General features: G+C 39.7%; 2 protein-coding genes across 5 annotated transcripts in view; both read left to right on the forward strand.

Moving 5' to 3' along the window:
- The window catches only part of LOC109915291 (tudor domain-containing protein 5-like), a 37,694-nt gene extending 33,075 nt beyond the window's left edge, over positions 1 to 4,619 (forward strand). For all 4 annotated transcript variants that reach the window (XM_048609594.1, XM_048609597.1, XM_048609595.1 and 1 more), the window contains 2 exons: positions 1,852 to 2,109; positions 4,293 to 4,619. In XM_048609594.1, the coding sequence (XP_048465551.1) occupies positions 1,852 to 2,090 (239 nt within the window). In that variant the 3' untranslated portion in view covers positions 2,091 to 2,109; positions 4,293 to 4,619. The remainder of the gene's footprint in view (positions 1 to 1,851; positions 2,110 to 4,292) is intronic.
- A 7,666-nt stretch (positions 4,620 to 12,285) lies between these two features.
- jpt2 (Jupiter microtubule associated homolog 2) overlaps positions 12,286 to 16,150 on the forward strand; it is a 17,733-nt gene continuing 13,868 nt past the window's right edge. Inside the window, exon 1 of the mRNA XM_048609469.1 lies at positions 12,286 to 12,409. Coding sequence (XP_048465426.1) covers positions 12,360 to 12,409 — 50 coding nt within the window. The 5' untranslated portion in view covers positions 12,286 to 12,359. The remainder of the gene's footprint in view (positions 12,410 to 16,150) is intronic.

Raw genomic sequence — 16,150 nt, forward strand, 5'->3', positions numbered from 1 at the left:
TGCTGCTTGGCCTGCTGTGTTCATCCAGCCCTGCACCTTGTTGTCTCCTGAATAGGCTTAGTTTGCGAATTTGAGGGAAAATGCTAAAGCCAACTTGGATTCATTCAATATTGAAATATATTGTGGGTTTTTTGTACACATGATGTAGGCAAGTATTGTGATAAATAACCAGTCTGTTTAGCAGTGATTGAGAGAAGGATGTTAATCAGAATTTCCTGTTCTCTGAATAATGTTACAGAGCATTCTGTAGCCATTCTTTGTTCCCTGACTGAAAAACTGAGAAGGTAGTTGTCATCTTAATTTTTAAGCTCCCATCTGAAAATGAATGATAACCGGGGAGGTCAAGCTGGCTTACAGTGAGCACATGGTGTCAGCTCTAAGTATATTGAAACTCCAAATTGTGTAATTTGACTGCCTGAGATGAGCCATTTTAAAATGACACTCTAGTTTGTGCAAATCCCTGCTCAGTTAGGGAATATGAAGCTGCTACTAACAGTAATCCACACACCTTAGCTAAATGCCAGTGTTTGGACATCCTCTAAGAGAAAGTTGACAAGTTCAGGTTGAAATAGGTAATTGCTCCCTCTGATTTATTGCTTAGGACATTTGTATTTTATGTAAATTACAGCCAAATAAACATGCATAAGCATTGCTCAAATGTAGATTCTAATCTACAATTTAAGCACACTTTTGTAAAGCCTGGCTGTGAATTACAAATTCTTTCACTCTCATGTGTTTAAACTTAATTAAGATGTTAATCAATACAAACATGATTTGCATTTCCAATTGTTTATTATTTCAATTGCCTTTTTCAAGGTTACTGATTCTCTGGTATGGTTTTTAACAGTGAAACTGTTTTATTTGAAACTGTTAATCTTACTGATTTTTCACCCATATAACAAGCTTTTATCTTCCCTATTTCATAAATATATACAATTAGAATTTCTCTAAACCACTCAGTAAGGTATTGCCTGGCTAGGAAAAGAAAGTGAGCAATCAGGGTGGATCACATAAGTATTAGCTTGATTCTGTTAAATGAACTGATGTAAGTAGGTGAAGCAATGACAAATTAGTAAAAATAAATGTAAAAGTTGTGCATAGAAAGCTAAAATGGGCAACACTGAACAGACTGCAGTGTACAGAATGTGTCAATACCACCTTAGGGCAAGTAGGAACATGCTATAAATGTGACGTCAAATGTATTGTTAAGAAGAATACATTCCAAGAACTATGTTAAAATAGCTCGAAGATGAGTTTGAAAAGAGCTATGATTCTAAAATTTGGTGTGCAACCTGGCCAGCTAAAAGAGAGCACAGAACTCAATACCACCTGTGAATTTGGCTTTAGCATGTTTGCTGCATTTTTTAATTGTTTTTGGAAAAGGGGTGAAATGTTTGGGGGTGGTCCCATCTTGGCTCAAACAAAATAGATCTCTGGGAGAGAGAGAGAGATCGGAATGGATGGGGAATGCACTGTTCTTTACCCCTCCAGGGATGCTTGTGTGTTGAACTGATCCTCTTGACCATGGAATGTTGCCCAAGGTATGGGCAAGGAGGAAGTGGCTAAAAGTGGAGAAAGAGGAAGTTGCACAAGAGTAAGAAAATTGAAATGATATGAGTATAAAGAGTTGAGAAGAAAATGCAGAATCTCCACCAAATAATCTTAAAAACTCAAACAATAAATCTGTTTCTAATTGAATCAGTCCGGTTTAATAGAAATGAATGTCTGAGCAAACCATGCAGACTGATGCACTGTTTGCCAAAGCACTTTACAACTTTAAATGAACTAGAATTGAACTAGCAAAAGGTCGTTACCAGGTATCAATTAATAAAATACCTTTTTTCCAAATAGTTTGGAGCTGCACTTCTGAAATTCTGCAAAAAGAGTCCATTCAGGATTCTGCCATGCCTTTACTCAGCAGTGTCCAAGAGGAGCCAACACCAGTGTCACCCGAATTATCTGCGCCAGCTGGGCAGAGTAAATTTCATGTTCTTCTGAGCTCCCCATCTGCAGCACTAGGCCCCTCAGCACGCATGGCAGGAGCACTTCATCATTTATCATGGCTGTCGATAATGAACAAAAACCTGTAACCTTCACAGTTACAGACAGGTAAACCTTTTGTATGGGATGTGGAAAAGGAGAAAGGCATTTTTGGCTCACAGCCTTGTCAGCCAGTCCCACTGTTGCCTTCTGTCTGTCTATCTCTCTGTTTCTCTCGCTCTGAAAATCTTTGAGTAAGGGTTTATGTTTTCTCCTTAAAGGCATCTATATAGCTCTGACTAAACACAAGTGGCACCAATAATTATGGAGTGCATCAGCCTGAAAACAATGATTTTTCTGTAAACTAAAATTTTTACCTGACATAAAAATGGGATTGGAAGCCAGTTTTGGTCTCAACCATTTCTGCCATATATATTCTTGTTATATTTTCACACTTATTGCAGTCACGTATATTTCAGTGAAGAAACCCAGGCTGTAACATTGGGCTATGGAATTTTCTGTCATTGGCAAGACAACTTCCTTAACAAACATTCACATTAGGACAAGGTATACATGTTTGGCCCCTCGAGCCAGCTCTACCATTTAGTAAGATCATGGCTTCAACTCTGCTTCCTACCTACCAAATTACCCTGTCACTCTTAACTATCAAGGGAGTCAATGTACCTGTGATTGCTTTCTGGAGGATCGTGTTCCAAAAACTCTCCCTCGCCCCTACCTTAAATGGTAGACCCCTTATTTTTTAACCTGTCCCCTAGTTCCAGTCACTTTGCTCAAGGGTAAGCATTCTTTCAGCATCCACCCTGTCAGGTTCCCTAGGATCTTGTACAGATGTATTTCAATAAGGTTGCCTTTGCCTTTTCCACCCGTTCCCTTTGGTGGTTTAAATGCAGTAACAAGTCAAGTGTTTCTCCAGACATCTAACAATGGTGATATGGTAGGGGAAGCAACCAATTCGAAGTATTCTCACACTGAACCAGAAAGTGAAAATCACTGACCATCTTCACTTTTAACTTAGCTTTTCATATAGTGAACTAAATAATTGTGATTGGATTAAAGTAGAAGCTAAAATATTTATAAACTTGTAAATTTATAAATATGAATGTAAATAATGATAGAAAAATGTTCCACAAATATAAAATCAGCTTTTAAAGGGCAGTGGGGGGCATTTTAGCAGTAATTTAAACTTAATACAAATAAATAAGTCTTTTTAAAAAAAAAGCAAGGATAGACCAAACAGTCTCCTTTACCATTCAACAAGATCTCAGCTGATCAAGTCTTGCCTTAACTCTGTTTTTCTACCTGTTCCTCACAATCTTGACTCCCTTATAGTTTAAAATCTGTCCATTTCTGTGTTAAATATGACCAATGACTCAACCTCCCTCTCTGTAGGGGAGAGAAGTCCAAAGCTTTACAACCTTCGAAGAAAAGAAATTCTGCATTTCCGTCTTAGATGGGCAAAACCAGAAACTCATATATTCAGAAACTCTGCCTCCTTGCTCTGAATTTCGCAGGGGCAAGCATCCTTTCATCGACTACACTGCCAGGCCGCCTGAGATCTGTTACATTTCACTTAGATCACCTCTCTCTTTCTAATGAACTCCAATGAATATAGACCCAAATTGCTCAATTTCTTTTTCTTATAAGACAACCCCTTCATACCATAAAACAACCTTAATCTAATCTGCTCCCAAAGCAAGTATATTACTTTGCACACAGCATTCTAGGTGCGGTCTCAAGTAACACCCTGTACAGCTGTAGGAGAACTTCCTGCTTTTGTACTCCACCTCCCCCTCCCCCATAAAGTCTAACATTCCATTTGCCTTACTAATCACTTACTATACCTGCACGTTAATTTTGTTGCATGTATGAGAATTTCTAGAGCCCTCTAGTGTAACAGTTACACCTCATTCCCAAACTGGCTGAGGTAACCATGAGGGATTTTCCTTTGCCACCTCTGCCCTTGACTGAAGTGACCCTTAAACTACCATCATTGTCTTACTCTAATGGTAAGACACTGGTGACTTTACCTTTTCATATTGCTGAGATGGAACTGTAACTCTTTAAGAGAGAAGCGGGGACAAACATTGGCAATGTGGGGCTTCAGCTATACTGGAATCATTTTTGGGTTCAAGGATTTTGATGACTTCTATAAATGGCTGTGCTTTCAATCAGAGTAATCTTCTAGTTTTCAGGTATTTGTTCTATATGTGACTGGATTGTACTTTTAAATCATTCCCAGGTATTCATATTCTTTTTCTAATTGAATGTTTTGAAATTATTTACAACTTCAGGAAATCAGCTTGCATTAGTTGGAACGCTACTTGACCACCAAGACTACATTAAAAAGGATACCTATTTGATGCTCCAGGCCTGCATTTATACACATTGCATGGTTTGGAGTGTTTACTTTCAAAAGACTGAACGTCAAACTGACAAAACCCACGTTTCAAAATGCTAAAACATTGTCTAAACATTTCACATGATTGAGAATTTTATTTTCCTGTGCTTTCAGTTTTTCTTTACATGCTTGTACAAAGGAAACATTGTATACCATGGATGTAATCTCGATCTTTGTTCTTCTTATTTTAGGATTTATTTTTTCTGAAAAGTTGTTTAAGTTGCCATCCACCTTCAGAGAATTAAGATTTTTTTTACTTTGGGAAATGAATGTTTTGCTGGTGAATGTTGATTCAATTGAAAGAAGAAACATGACTGTGTACTGAAACTAGTTTAACCCACGAAATTGAAATAGAAATTATTTACATTTATTTGCACTGAATGGAATGCTGCTGATTTTTCAGCTCAAATTCTTGTCATGCTCAGTAAGTTTTTACATCCTGTTCTGTTGAAATATCTGTACAGTTTAATTTGTATATTTTAAAACAATTCTCCTGTTTTTTGCTGATGACAATGAAACAACTTTCCCCTTTGAGATGCCTAAGTACAGAGACTGCACAATAAGCTGCTTGGATGGAAAGCTATAGCCTTAAGAACCTTAGCTGTAGCTCAGTTGGTAGCTTTCCTGCTTATGTAGTTCTGGGTTCAAGTCCTTTTCCAAAGCTTGAGCATAAAAATCAAGGCTACCATTCAGTGCATTACTGAGATGTGCTGGAGTGTCAGAAATCAGGCATTATATCACAGCTTCATTTGCCTGTTCTGATGTAAGTGAGAAAGGGGGTGGGGGAGGAAAAAAACTCTGAGCCCTTTCTTGAAGAAGAGCAGCTTGTGTACTGGCCAATATTTATCCCTCAATCACTATCACATAAATAGCAGCCTATCCTATGATCTTTGTCACATTGCCATTTATGGGAGTTTGCTATTCTGCAGAAGTGGAGGCTTGTTTCCTACACTTCAGCAGTGACTACACTTCAAAAGCACTTAATTGGCTGTAAAGAACTTTGAGACAACCAGTGGCTAGGAAAGTCAGTATATAAATACTAGATTTTTCTTTCTCCCTCAAAGTTTACCCTAGCTGCACCTAATGGTTCCTGCGTACTCAGTCTTGAAATTTCCATCTTCAAATGATCTCTTTCTGTGGCCCCTCCGAATAAGATTGACAGTTATTGGCATGTAACACTTAGCAATTGTATTCAAACTTAAATAGATTTGATGTGGAGGTGCCAATGTTGGACTGGGGTGGACAAGGTCAGAAATCAGACGACACCAGGTTATAGTCCAACAGGTTTATTTGAAATCACAAGCTTTCGGAGTGCTGCTCCTTCAACTGGTGTCGTGTGACTTCTGACCTTAAATAGATTTAACTCAGACCCTTGCACTGAGCAAAGGGATGTCTTTGTCCTATTATCCTGGAAGGATTGAAACATAGTATACAGACTTTAGATACCATTAAGTTGCACTTTAAGAGTAAAATTTTGGGGCTGGGGAGGGAGATCATTTAGCTCAGTTGTTTAGATGGCTGAAGTGTGGTTACAGAATATAAGTCAACAGTGTGCGTCCATTCTCTTTATGGTGGCCCTGCCTCCTCACTAAACCCTGTGCTTGTAGATTGGTTACCCTGAAGCTATATATAACCAATTGTCTCTCTAATGAACAGTGATGCCTATGATTCTTTGTGGACTATAGCCCCAAAACATACCATGGCTAAAATGTTGTTTTAGGTTCCAATCCAGGAAGCTTCTCAGATAAACTCTTAAAAGGTATAGGCAGACTTTATGGAACTCTGTTAGACACAATCTTTCATAAGGTGCTTGGGTTTGATCCCAATGTGAAATCAGCTTGATATCAATAGAGTTTAACTGAATAAAAGCTCTAGGTACATAAAATGTTCTTTGATCAGCTGTAACTGATAGTGACTCAATACCATGACTCAGAATAAAATGACTGGTATAGGAAATGGAAAAATATTTATGCTCGTGTTATCTTTGAAGACGAGCTGTACCAGAGCTAGGATTTCTTCATGCTGGCATTTAATGTGCTAATGTCATTTACTTAAATGGATACACATTCACCCTCACCAGAAATAAAATAGTTCCTCCATAGTGCAAGTAAAAAAATACGCTGACTAAATTGGAGGATGACATTATTTTGATGCATATGTTACTGTTAACTTGATTTTTGTTTGCTTTGGTTTACTGCTGGTAAAAAGTACTAATTGATGTTAGTGGCCAGAAATATAACATTCTTTGGGCAATTTGGTTCCATTATATGTAAATTTAAATGAAGAACTAAGATTCAGTCATTGTTTCACTTGTTCAGTAAAATGATTGCTGGCTGACAATTGGGAAATGTGAGCAGGAACAGCTATTCTAAATAAATCTTCAATCTTGCAAGAAGTGTGCTGATATCTGTGGATTTCTTATTCTGCAAAGTTCCCTACATTCCTTATCCCTTTCTGCTCTGCCAAATACATTAGCTTTTTGCCAGTACACTGTTTGAGTAGTGCCAGTACCATTTTAGTATTTCAGTCAAGAGGTTTTATTTATTTGGGAGTTTCACAAGTGAATGCAAGCAAGTGATTGTGATGGCGTGGGGACTTAACATGGCTAAATTCAATCCTGTCCTTTTATATTGATTTCAACAGCTGTCCTGCAATTCCATATCACCAAATAAGGACTCTAGAACTTCTTCTAATAAGACCATAAAATATGGTAGCAGAATTAGCCATTTAGTCTATCAAGTCTGCTCCACCATTCGATCGTGGCTGATTTTTTTTCTTTTTTAACCCAATTCTCCTGCCTTCTCTCCATAACTCTTGATCCCCCTTACTTATTCATGAACCTATCTATCTCTGCCTTAAGTACACTAATTGACTTGGCCTCCTCAGCCTTTTGTGGCAGAGACGTCCATAGATTCACTACCCTCTGGCTGAAGACATTCCTCCTCATCTACATTCTAGAAGGTTGTCCCTTCACTCTGAGGCTGTGCCCTCAGGTCTTAGTCTGTCTTACGAGTAGAAACATCTTCTCCATGTCCACTCTATCCAGGCCTCTCAGTATTCTGTTTCAATGAGATCCACCCTTGCCATCCATCTAAACTCCATCAAATACAGAGCACAGAGTCTCAACTGTTCCCCACATAACAAGCCTTGAATTCCCAGGATCATCCTTGTGAACCTCCTCTGTACCTTTTCAAAGGCCAGCATGTCCTCCCTTAGATACAGGACCCAAAACAGCGCTCAATATTCCAAATGTGGTCTCACCAGAGCCTTATACAGCCACATAATCTAGGTTAACACTTCAGTGCTGTGATGTGGAGGTGCCAGTGTTGGACTGGGGTGGACAAGGTCAAAAGTCACGCGATACCAGGTTATAGTCCAACAGGATTATTTGAAATCAAGCTTTCGAAACACTGCCCCTTCGTCAGGTGAAGTGAAGAGAGCACCCAGGCACAGACTTTATAATCAGACAGATCAAAAGATTATAAAAATGGTGAGAGTGGTGGCTTAATAATAGGCCTCTGCAGGTGATCAAGAGTGTCAGACGATGTGTGTAAAGTGTCAACAGCTGAATAACAAGTGAAGGGATGACCTATAATCCAATTAATTGAGGCAGAGATAGTTACAGAAAGTTTAAAAATAAGGTGGTACTGGGGACAAACCAAATGGCTGGAGTAACATGATAGGTATAACAGCTGGATGCTGAGGGTCTAACCAAAGTAGCAAGTAATCCAAAACTGTACAAACTAATTGAGGTAGAGAGATCATAAGTTATCAAGGTGATGGTGTCAAAACAGGACAGTATGGAGAATTTTACAGAACAAGTGTGGTGGGGCCACATGTAGCATGACAGGAACCCAAGATCACCCTCGACATGCGACTCTTGTACCTAGCATGTTATTCCAGTCATTTGGTTTATCTCCGGCACCACCTTATTTTTAACTTTTTGTAATTGCCTCAATTGGATTATAGGTCATTCCTTCACCTGTCATTCAGCTGTTACACTTTACTCCCACTGTTTGACACTCTTGATCACCTGTAGAGACCTATTATTCGGCCTGTCGATACTCACTCACACCAGTTGTATGATCTTTTGATCTCTCTGATTATAAAGTCTGTGCCGGGGTGCTCTCCCTTCACTTAATCTGATGAAGGGATGCGCTTCGAAAGCTTGTGATTTCAAATAATTCTGTTGGACTAGAACCTGGTGTTGTGACTTGTGACTTTTGACTTCAGTGCTGTGCCAGAGGAGTGTTGAATTGTTAAAGGTGCTGTTCTTCAGAGGCAACACAAACTTAGCAAAGCATTTATGCAAAAGGATAATTTATTTGTTTAGTCATAAATCCGATAACTTCAATTCTTTCTTTAAATGCTGAATCCCACTCATTATGTTGTGTCGCTTAACCTTATAAAATGTCATTTTTAGCACAAAAATGGCAGTTTTTGGGAGTAGACTGAGTTAGAGTTAAAATCCTTTTATTTCATTGCTCTGAAATGGAGATATTAGTTTTTTTTTTCCCCTGTTCAACTTCCTGGTGCATGTGACTGAATAACAGAACTAATGAGGACTCTTGGATATTATAGCGGACAAAACTGAGTGACCCAAAATTTAGACCTTCAAGCAAGAAGTTAAAGACACAAAATGTATTACAGTTACAGGGTAGTATTAAGGAATCACAAAGAAACATTTTTGACACAATTGTCTAATAGTCTGTATATAAATTTTAGACCAATCAATCCATCAGGGAATTCAGAAACAATGTTTTTATCCAAAGAATGGTGCTTTCTACAGCAAGGTATAGCTGAGGCAAATAATAAATGTTTTTTTAATGGGGAAATGAGAAGATTATATTAAAGGTACATCCTGATCAGTTCGATGAAGAAGTGAGTAAAGGATAAATGCCAGTAAATCATTTGACACTGCAGAATAGTGCAATATAGTGCAGAATAGAATACCAGATGGAAAGTTTTGGGCAAGTTCCATGAATGTATTGGAGAAATTAAGCCTGGAGCCACCAAAAATATGGACAAGTGATTTGTCACCACGCAATGTTGTGTAAGTAGAAATGACTAGTTTTGGTGAATGATACATGTCTCTTGTTAAGAGGGAAAGCAATTTCTCACGTGTTTAGGCATGAGACTTGCATGCTTTATTTTTCTGTTCGCTTCTCCTTTTTGTTTAGTTGCAAGAAGAACTTTGTAGATTTGCTCTGGCATTTTAACATTGTTCCAATTCTTAAACTTTATTGTACCCTGGACAATTTTGCCAATGATTGACCTTGATTCTGTTTTTACTGAATCTTTCCACATTTTGAGGTAAATAGTAATACTTTGTTAAATAAGTGACAAAACCTAAAATGATGAATGTGACTTCTGAGTAAGTCTAGTCAGTTAGGCATAGATTACCTTAGTTTTCATTTGTAACTACCTTTTTTATTGTGTACAATCTTTGTTTACCAGTTCTGCTAGTAGGAAATACACTGAGAACTAACATGATTGCTTTATTTTCTGCTGTAAACTCTCCTCCTATGCCATTGACTGCAAGCACAGGTCCATACACTCAAAGGCTAAATTAGACCACATGAAACCTAGGGTATCTTGTTTCATGTAAACCTGAAATTCCATAATACTACTTATTTCCACCACACCAATACTCCAACACATCCGCCAACATCAACGGTTATTCCGAATTTCCTGCAAGATTTCACTTTAAAATTTCACTGTTAAAGATCCTATATAAATGAAAGATGTTGTTTGTACTAATATCCCGTGTTTGACTGAACCTTGGCTCATGGATGAAGGCACCACACCCTTTAATAAAGTTCTGCAGCCTGGCTAATCTCATGAATAACTTGGCTTTATCTGCAAAATATTATTTGGTTACATGCAAACTTCTGCACATCTGCTGAAGTCTACATTTGTTGCCATCAGTCTCCACTCTTCCAAGGCAATTCTGACCAGCCTCCCAATTTCCTCAAATCTATGTTCATCAAAAGTTTTGCTGTCTATGCAAACAAAGGTATGTCTTATTCCAGTTTAACTACATCTTCTTACTCGAAGGCTATCCCTCTATTTTCCATATATTTAATTTTACGTAAGGTACTCTTGCCTATAATTATGATGCTATGTTAGGAAATTTTTTAAAAACAGTTAAATTATTCCTCATGATATGGATTTCAGTGTTGTCCAAATGCAAGTTTATTATTCAGATACCAATAGTACATTGGTGTTACATTATGGAATCATATAAACTGATTTTTCCTGATCCCAGCTGATCAAAAAGGCCTTTGTAGACATTTGTAGAATGTACAATATATCAGCTGATGTTCAAACTGAAGTGGGTTCCTTCTCACCCACCCTTCACTTGATATAATTTGCTGTTTAATGTTTAAGCAGTTAACACTATAAAAGGTATAACATTTTCCTTACATTGTCAAATGGTTAAGTAATCCTGCTTGAGTATTTTCTAGGTTATTGGCCACAAGATTACTCGTACTTGATGTGGAATGTAGATAAAACATTTGCGATGGTTTCAGCTTCCATGTTTCTGGCTAATAACTGATGTTAATCAAGACTCAACATGCTTATCAAAATTGAATTAACTATAGGACTCCGGGCAAATTCTGACCAACTACGACTAATTCTGTAATCTATGTGTTTAACTTAGTGTACTTTGATCTGACCAAGGATGGTTATTTCTTGGCTGTTTGTACAAAAGCAAAATACAGCAGTTGTCTGAAATATGATGTTATACATTTTGATGTATAATTATAAAATCATGTAGGTTGTTGTCTTGTTTAACTTGTATTTTATTATAAATTCTAGCAGTGTGGAAAGGACTCTGCTGAATGTTAAAAGCCATAATCTACACCAGTATTACGTGCATTTCTCTATATGCTGGACAAGGACAAGGCCCAGCAGATGACTCAATTCATCAGTGATGCTTTTGCAAAAGTCTGGAATGCTAGGTGCTACACTATCAGTGACTTCTCTCAGGCCAGCATCCCTAGTGTCAAGACACCGGTAGGTCGCTTGTGACATGTATTTGGCAACCAGGAGGCAGAGGAGAGGCTTCAAAGACATCAACAAAGCCTTTTTGATCAGAGATAGCATTAACTGCAGATACTCGAGTCAGAGATAACACAGTTTGGAGCTGGAAGAACACAGCAGGCTAGGCATCATCAGAGGAGCAGGAAAGTTGACGTTGACGAACGTCAACTTTCCTGCTCCTCTGATGCTGCCTGGCCTGCTGTGTTCTTCTAGCTCTAATCTTGCCATAGTCTGTCCAAACTACTCAGCCACGTAAGTATGCACAACTCTAGCGTGGAAGAAAGTCGTCTTTGGTCTTATGGAATTGCTACAGAAGAGAAGACAAGGTTATTAGAAGAAATGTAATGGTTTCGACGGTGAACTGTTTTGTATTTTTTTTAGTGTCTCCACAGAAGTTGCCAGACCTTTTTTGCTTTTTTTTGTGACTCCAGCAGTCGCACGACTTCACTTTTAATAAAGGAAAAAAGAAGGATCTTGTTTAGGACAATGACAAAAGAAAGCCCTGTATGAATGAGCCATAGAGACAAGAGAAAGCCCTGTATCAATTAGACATGCCTGACATTACTTGCCTATCGATTCCTCATGAACGTTAGAAAGTAACGAGACACGATTGGAATCTGTCCAATCAGAAAGCTTATTCCTCGGGGTGGGTCTAGATGATGGAGAAGCTGTGATTTCATTGGCTGGTAATGAAGTGATTGGCTTCACGATGAACCAATGGACCTGTATAGCCCGCGGGAACTGTTGCCGGGCGTTGGTGAATGGGGTTCGTTCTTCTAGCGGGTGGGGTGGTTCTGAGTGTGATTGACGGACGGCTTGGCCAATGAGAGTAGAGGCCTGTCCCACTGCTGGTTTAAATAGCGATGGGCGGGAAGTGGCCCGCGGCGGTTAGGAGGGTGAGAGAGAGTTAGTCATGACTTCGACAAGTACTTTCCAGGGCCTGCAGGATAAACCCAATTCCAGGTAAAACAGGCCGCTCACTCATCAGCCGCACCGTCGTGTCGGGGAGTGGGGGTGACTTTCAGGATCGAGGTGTTGCCGCCCGCGGTTTCTTCCTTCATTGTGTGTGGGGCCTCGGTGAGAGAAGCTCCTGAGGTCGCCGCTCCCTCCTCCCCAGGCCCTCAATGTCCTCCTTCCTGCTAGCCTCCACCCCTTTATAAATCCTTGGGAGGGTCTAAAAGCCTTCCTTATTGCTACCTCAACCCCCGAGTGGGGTTTCTAAATCTCTTCTTTGCTATCTCTTTCGCCCCCGCCCCGAAAAGGGTTGCTGAATGCCCTCCTTATTGCCCCTTTCTGTGGTGGGGGTGATCTCTGAAAACCACCTTTCAGCCTTCTTTCCCCTCTTCTAGAGCCTCCCCCCCCCCCCCCCCCCCCCCCCCCCCCCTCGTTTAACCCCATGCTGGGGTCGGGAGGTGGTGGCTCTCCATATCCCTTCCTGAGGAAAGTTTACTCCATTCCGTTTCCCCCTGTTGTGCGGTGAATGCATAAAGAGCTGAAGGATCTCCAGCCTCTTCAGGGGGTGAGTGACCCTTTCCTGAGTGGGAACCTTCACTACCACCCCCCCCCCCCGCGTTTGTCTGTGTGTCTGTGTGTCTGTGTCTGTGTGTGTGTGTGTGTGTCTCTCTCTGACTCACTGTTCCTTCTCCAATACAGGATTGAATGCTTTGTCATTTGCTGATGTCTGAGCAGCAAGAGCGGACAAAATCTTCTGTGTTAAAGACTTTATCGTACTTTTCCCCCTCACTCTGGAAGTTGCCTACGCTCCTGCTCTTTGAAAGGCTCAACAAATTCCCTTGTCCCTTTTGGTATTTGCCTCTCTCACTGGCCATTCACTTCTTGGAATCTCTGGCATGTGGTAAACTATTGTATTCCTGAAGAATGACTACCTCCTTGTCCAGTATGGTGACAAAGAAGTCCAGATTATGAGGTTTTCAGTGTATTGAATTCAACAAGAACCTATTCCACTTGACCTTTTCCCCTACCATGTAGCTGTCATGCTGTGACTTTTTTTTTAAAAAGACTTGGCTCCCCATAAGTGAGCTGATAACCTTTTCTTACAAATCCATTCTAAAGAGGTGTAGGCTGTAGCCTTGGAATAAATTCTTGAGAGATGTGACTGAGGGGTTAGAGATGGGTTTGATATTATTGTTAATGAGCTAGTGGGAATGGTTTTACTTGAGATGTAGACCAGCATTTATTGTCCGTCCCTGTTGAGAAGATGGTGGTGCGCTGCCTTTCAGAACTACTGAAGTCCGTGTGCTGTACGTGGACCCACAATGCTGCTGGGCTCTTGATTTTGACTCTTCAACAATAAGGCAACACTGATTCTGCCTTTATTCCTCTCTTATCCCCACCATGCTCCCTACCTCCTTTCACATATGCAAGCACACGTCAGAGGTGAGTTTGCAGGTAGTGATATTCCCATGTCTGGTTTTGTTTAGGCTTAGGATACTTCCCGGAGATGCTCCTACAGTATTATCTTGGGCCAAAGGCAGGTATAAGGAGTTAGGCCATAAGATATAAGAGCCAGATAAGGCCATTCTGCCCATCAAGTCTGCTCTGCCATTCAGTCATGACCAGTGTTTCTCAACTCCATTCTCCTGCCTTTTCCCTGTAACTCTTGATCCCCTTACCAATCAAGAACCTATCTTTCTTAAATATACTCAATAATTTGGCATCCACGTCCCTCTCCAGCAATGAATTTCACACGCTAACCGCCCTCAGGCTGATAAAGTTCCTCCTCCTTTCAGTTCTAAAGGGTTATCCTTTCAAGCTGAGGCTTTGCCCTCTGGTATTTGTCTCTCCTAGTGGAAACATCTTCTCTATGTCCACTTTATTTAGGCGTCTCTGTATTCTGAAAGTTCCAATGAGATTCCCCCATCATACTTATAAGCTTCATGGAATACAGCCCCAGAGTCTTCAAGATAAGTTCTTCATCCCTGGGATCATCCTTGTAAACCTCCTGTAGATCCGCTCTAACGCCAGCAAATCCTTCCTTCGATATGGGGCCCAAAACTGCTTGCAATATTCAAAATGTGGTCGGATCAAAGCCTTGTACAGTGTCAGCAGTATGTCTCTGTTTTTGTGTTCTAAGCCTCTTGAAATGAATGCTAACATTGCATTTACTTTCTTTATGCTGCCAACTGAACCTCCATCTTAACCTTAAGAGAATCCTGCAGTAAGACTCCAAGTCTCTTTGTGCTTCAAATTTCCAAAACCTTTCCCTGTTTAGAAAGTAGTCAATGCTTCTGTTCCTACTAAAGTGCATAACCTCACACGCTCCCATATTGTTTTCCATCTGCCCATATCTATCCATTGTCCTTTCCTGTTCAAGTCGTCCTGCAGGCACCCTGCTTCTTCAACACTACCCGCCCCTCCATCTATCTTTGGTATCTGTGTAGATCAGCCATGACCTCATTGAATTGCGGAACAGGCTTGGGTCTGAATGGCCTACTCCTGTTCCTGTGTACTTGGCAGCTGAGGATGTATGTCCTAATAATGTGAAAGATTAATGATAGTGCTAACAGTGCTCAGTAAGAGCCTTATTGTTGTTTTTTTGGAGCGGTGGGGAGAGAGAATGAAATTCTTCGCTGCTTGGTGTCAAAATGGCTAGAATGGAAGGAGACTCACATGAAGTATAAGTTGCCAATTAACTTGTTGAGCTGAATCATCAATTTTTGTATATTTTAAATTAGTACCTATCCTTTTGTTTAATGTCATCCATTGTTTACCATGTTAAATAATGCTGAAAGATCATTTCGGGCATCTACTAATTCTGGAGGTTGCCAATTAGTTCTGATCTCATTTGGATGTTTGCTTGATTTCTCAAATCTAAATTGTGAATTCAAGCTTGAGCATGTAATGATGTGCCAGCCCCATCAGAAATGAATTGGAAGTTGCACTGATGCCTGGGTTATCCTTCAGCTGAAGCATTTAAACATTCAGTTGATGGGAATTTAATCAAGCAAATGTATTGTACTATCTCTCATCAATTTCACTTCAAACAGTACTGCCACATTCATTATAGCTTATGGACCATTGTTGTTGCCCTCTTTTAACACTAAATCACCAAATTTTAATGGTGAAGTTCACTTGTCAAGAATAAAATTGCTTAGTAATTCCAGGTGGTGAACGGACTCTTGCTTTGCTGTCTGTCATGAGTTGTCCGTGTTACGTTTGAATCTTTTGAATCAATAATTAATGCTCAGGTTTTGTTTATCAGAGTCAACTATTTGTACTGTATTCCCAAGACTCTGTTACACAAGAGTTGCTAATGATTAGATTTGCCTTGAGACTAGTTGCAACTTCAGATTTGTTCATCCAAGTAGTAACTAGATGTTTTGGGTGACCTTTTAGAACAAACTAGAACTCTATTTTGTAGAATAGCTGGTCTTTTATGTATATTTGCTTTGGACTGTAAACTTTTTTGGTTCATATCGCTTAAATTACAATTTATACTGTAACACATTGGTGAACAACAAGTAAGATCTCTTGCAACTCTTAATGTGTAGTGTGGCTGTGTTCCTTTTTACTTAAAGGTCCAGATTCAAAAACAGAAGTTGCTGGAAATGCTCAGCAGGTCTGGCAGCATCTGGAAGAAACTTTAACTGATTTTTTTTTTCTTCATAGGTGCTGCCAGACCTGCTGAACATTTTTTAGCAACTTCTGTTTTTGTTCCTGATTTATAGCATCTGCAGTTCTTTT

This window comes from Rhincodon typus, chromosome 21 (genome assembly GCF_021869965.1).
Source record: "Rhincodon typus isolate 14 chromosome 21, sRhiTyp1.1, whole genome shotgun sequence".
Classification (NCBI taxonomy): Eukaryota; Metazoa; Chordata; class Chondrichthyes; order Orectolobiformes; family Rhincodontidae; genus Rhincodon; species Rhincodon typus.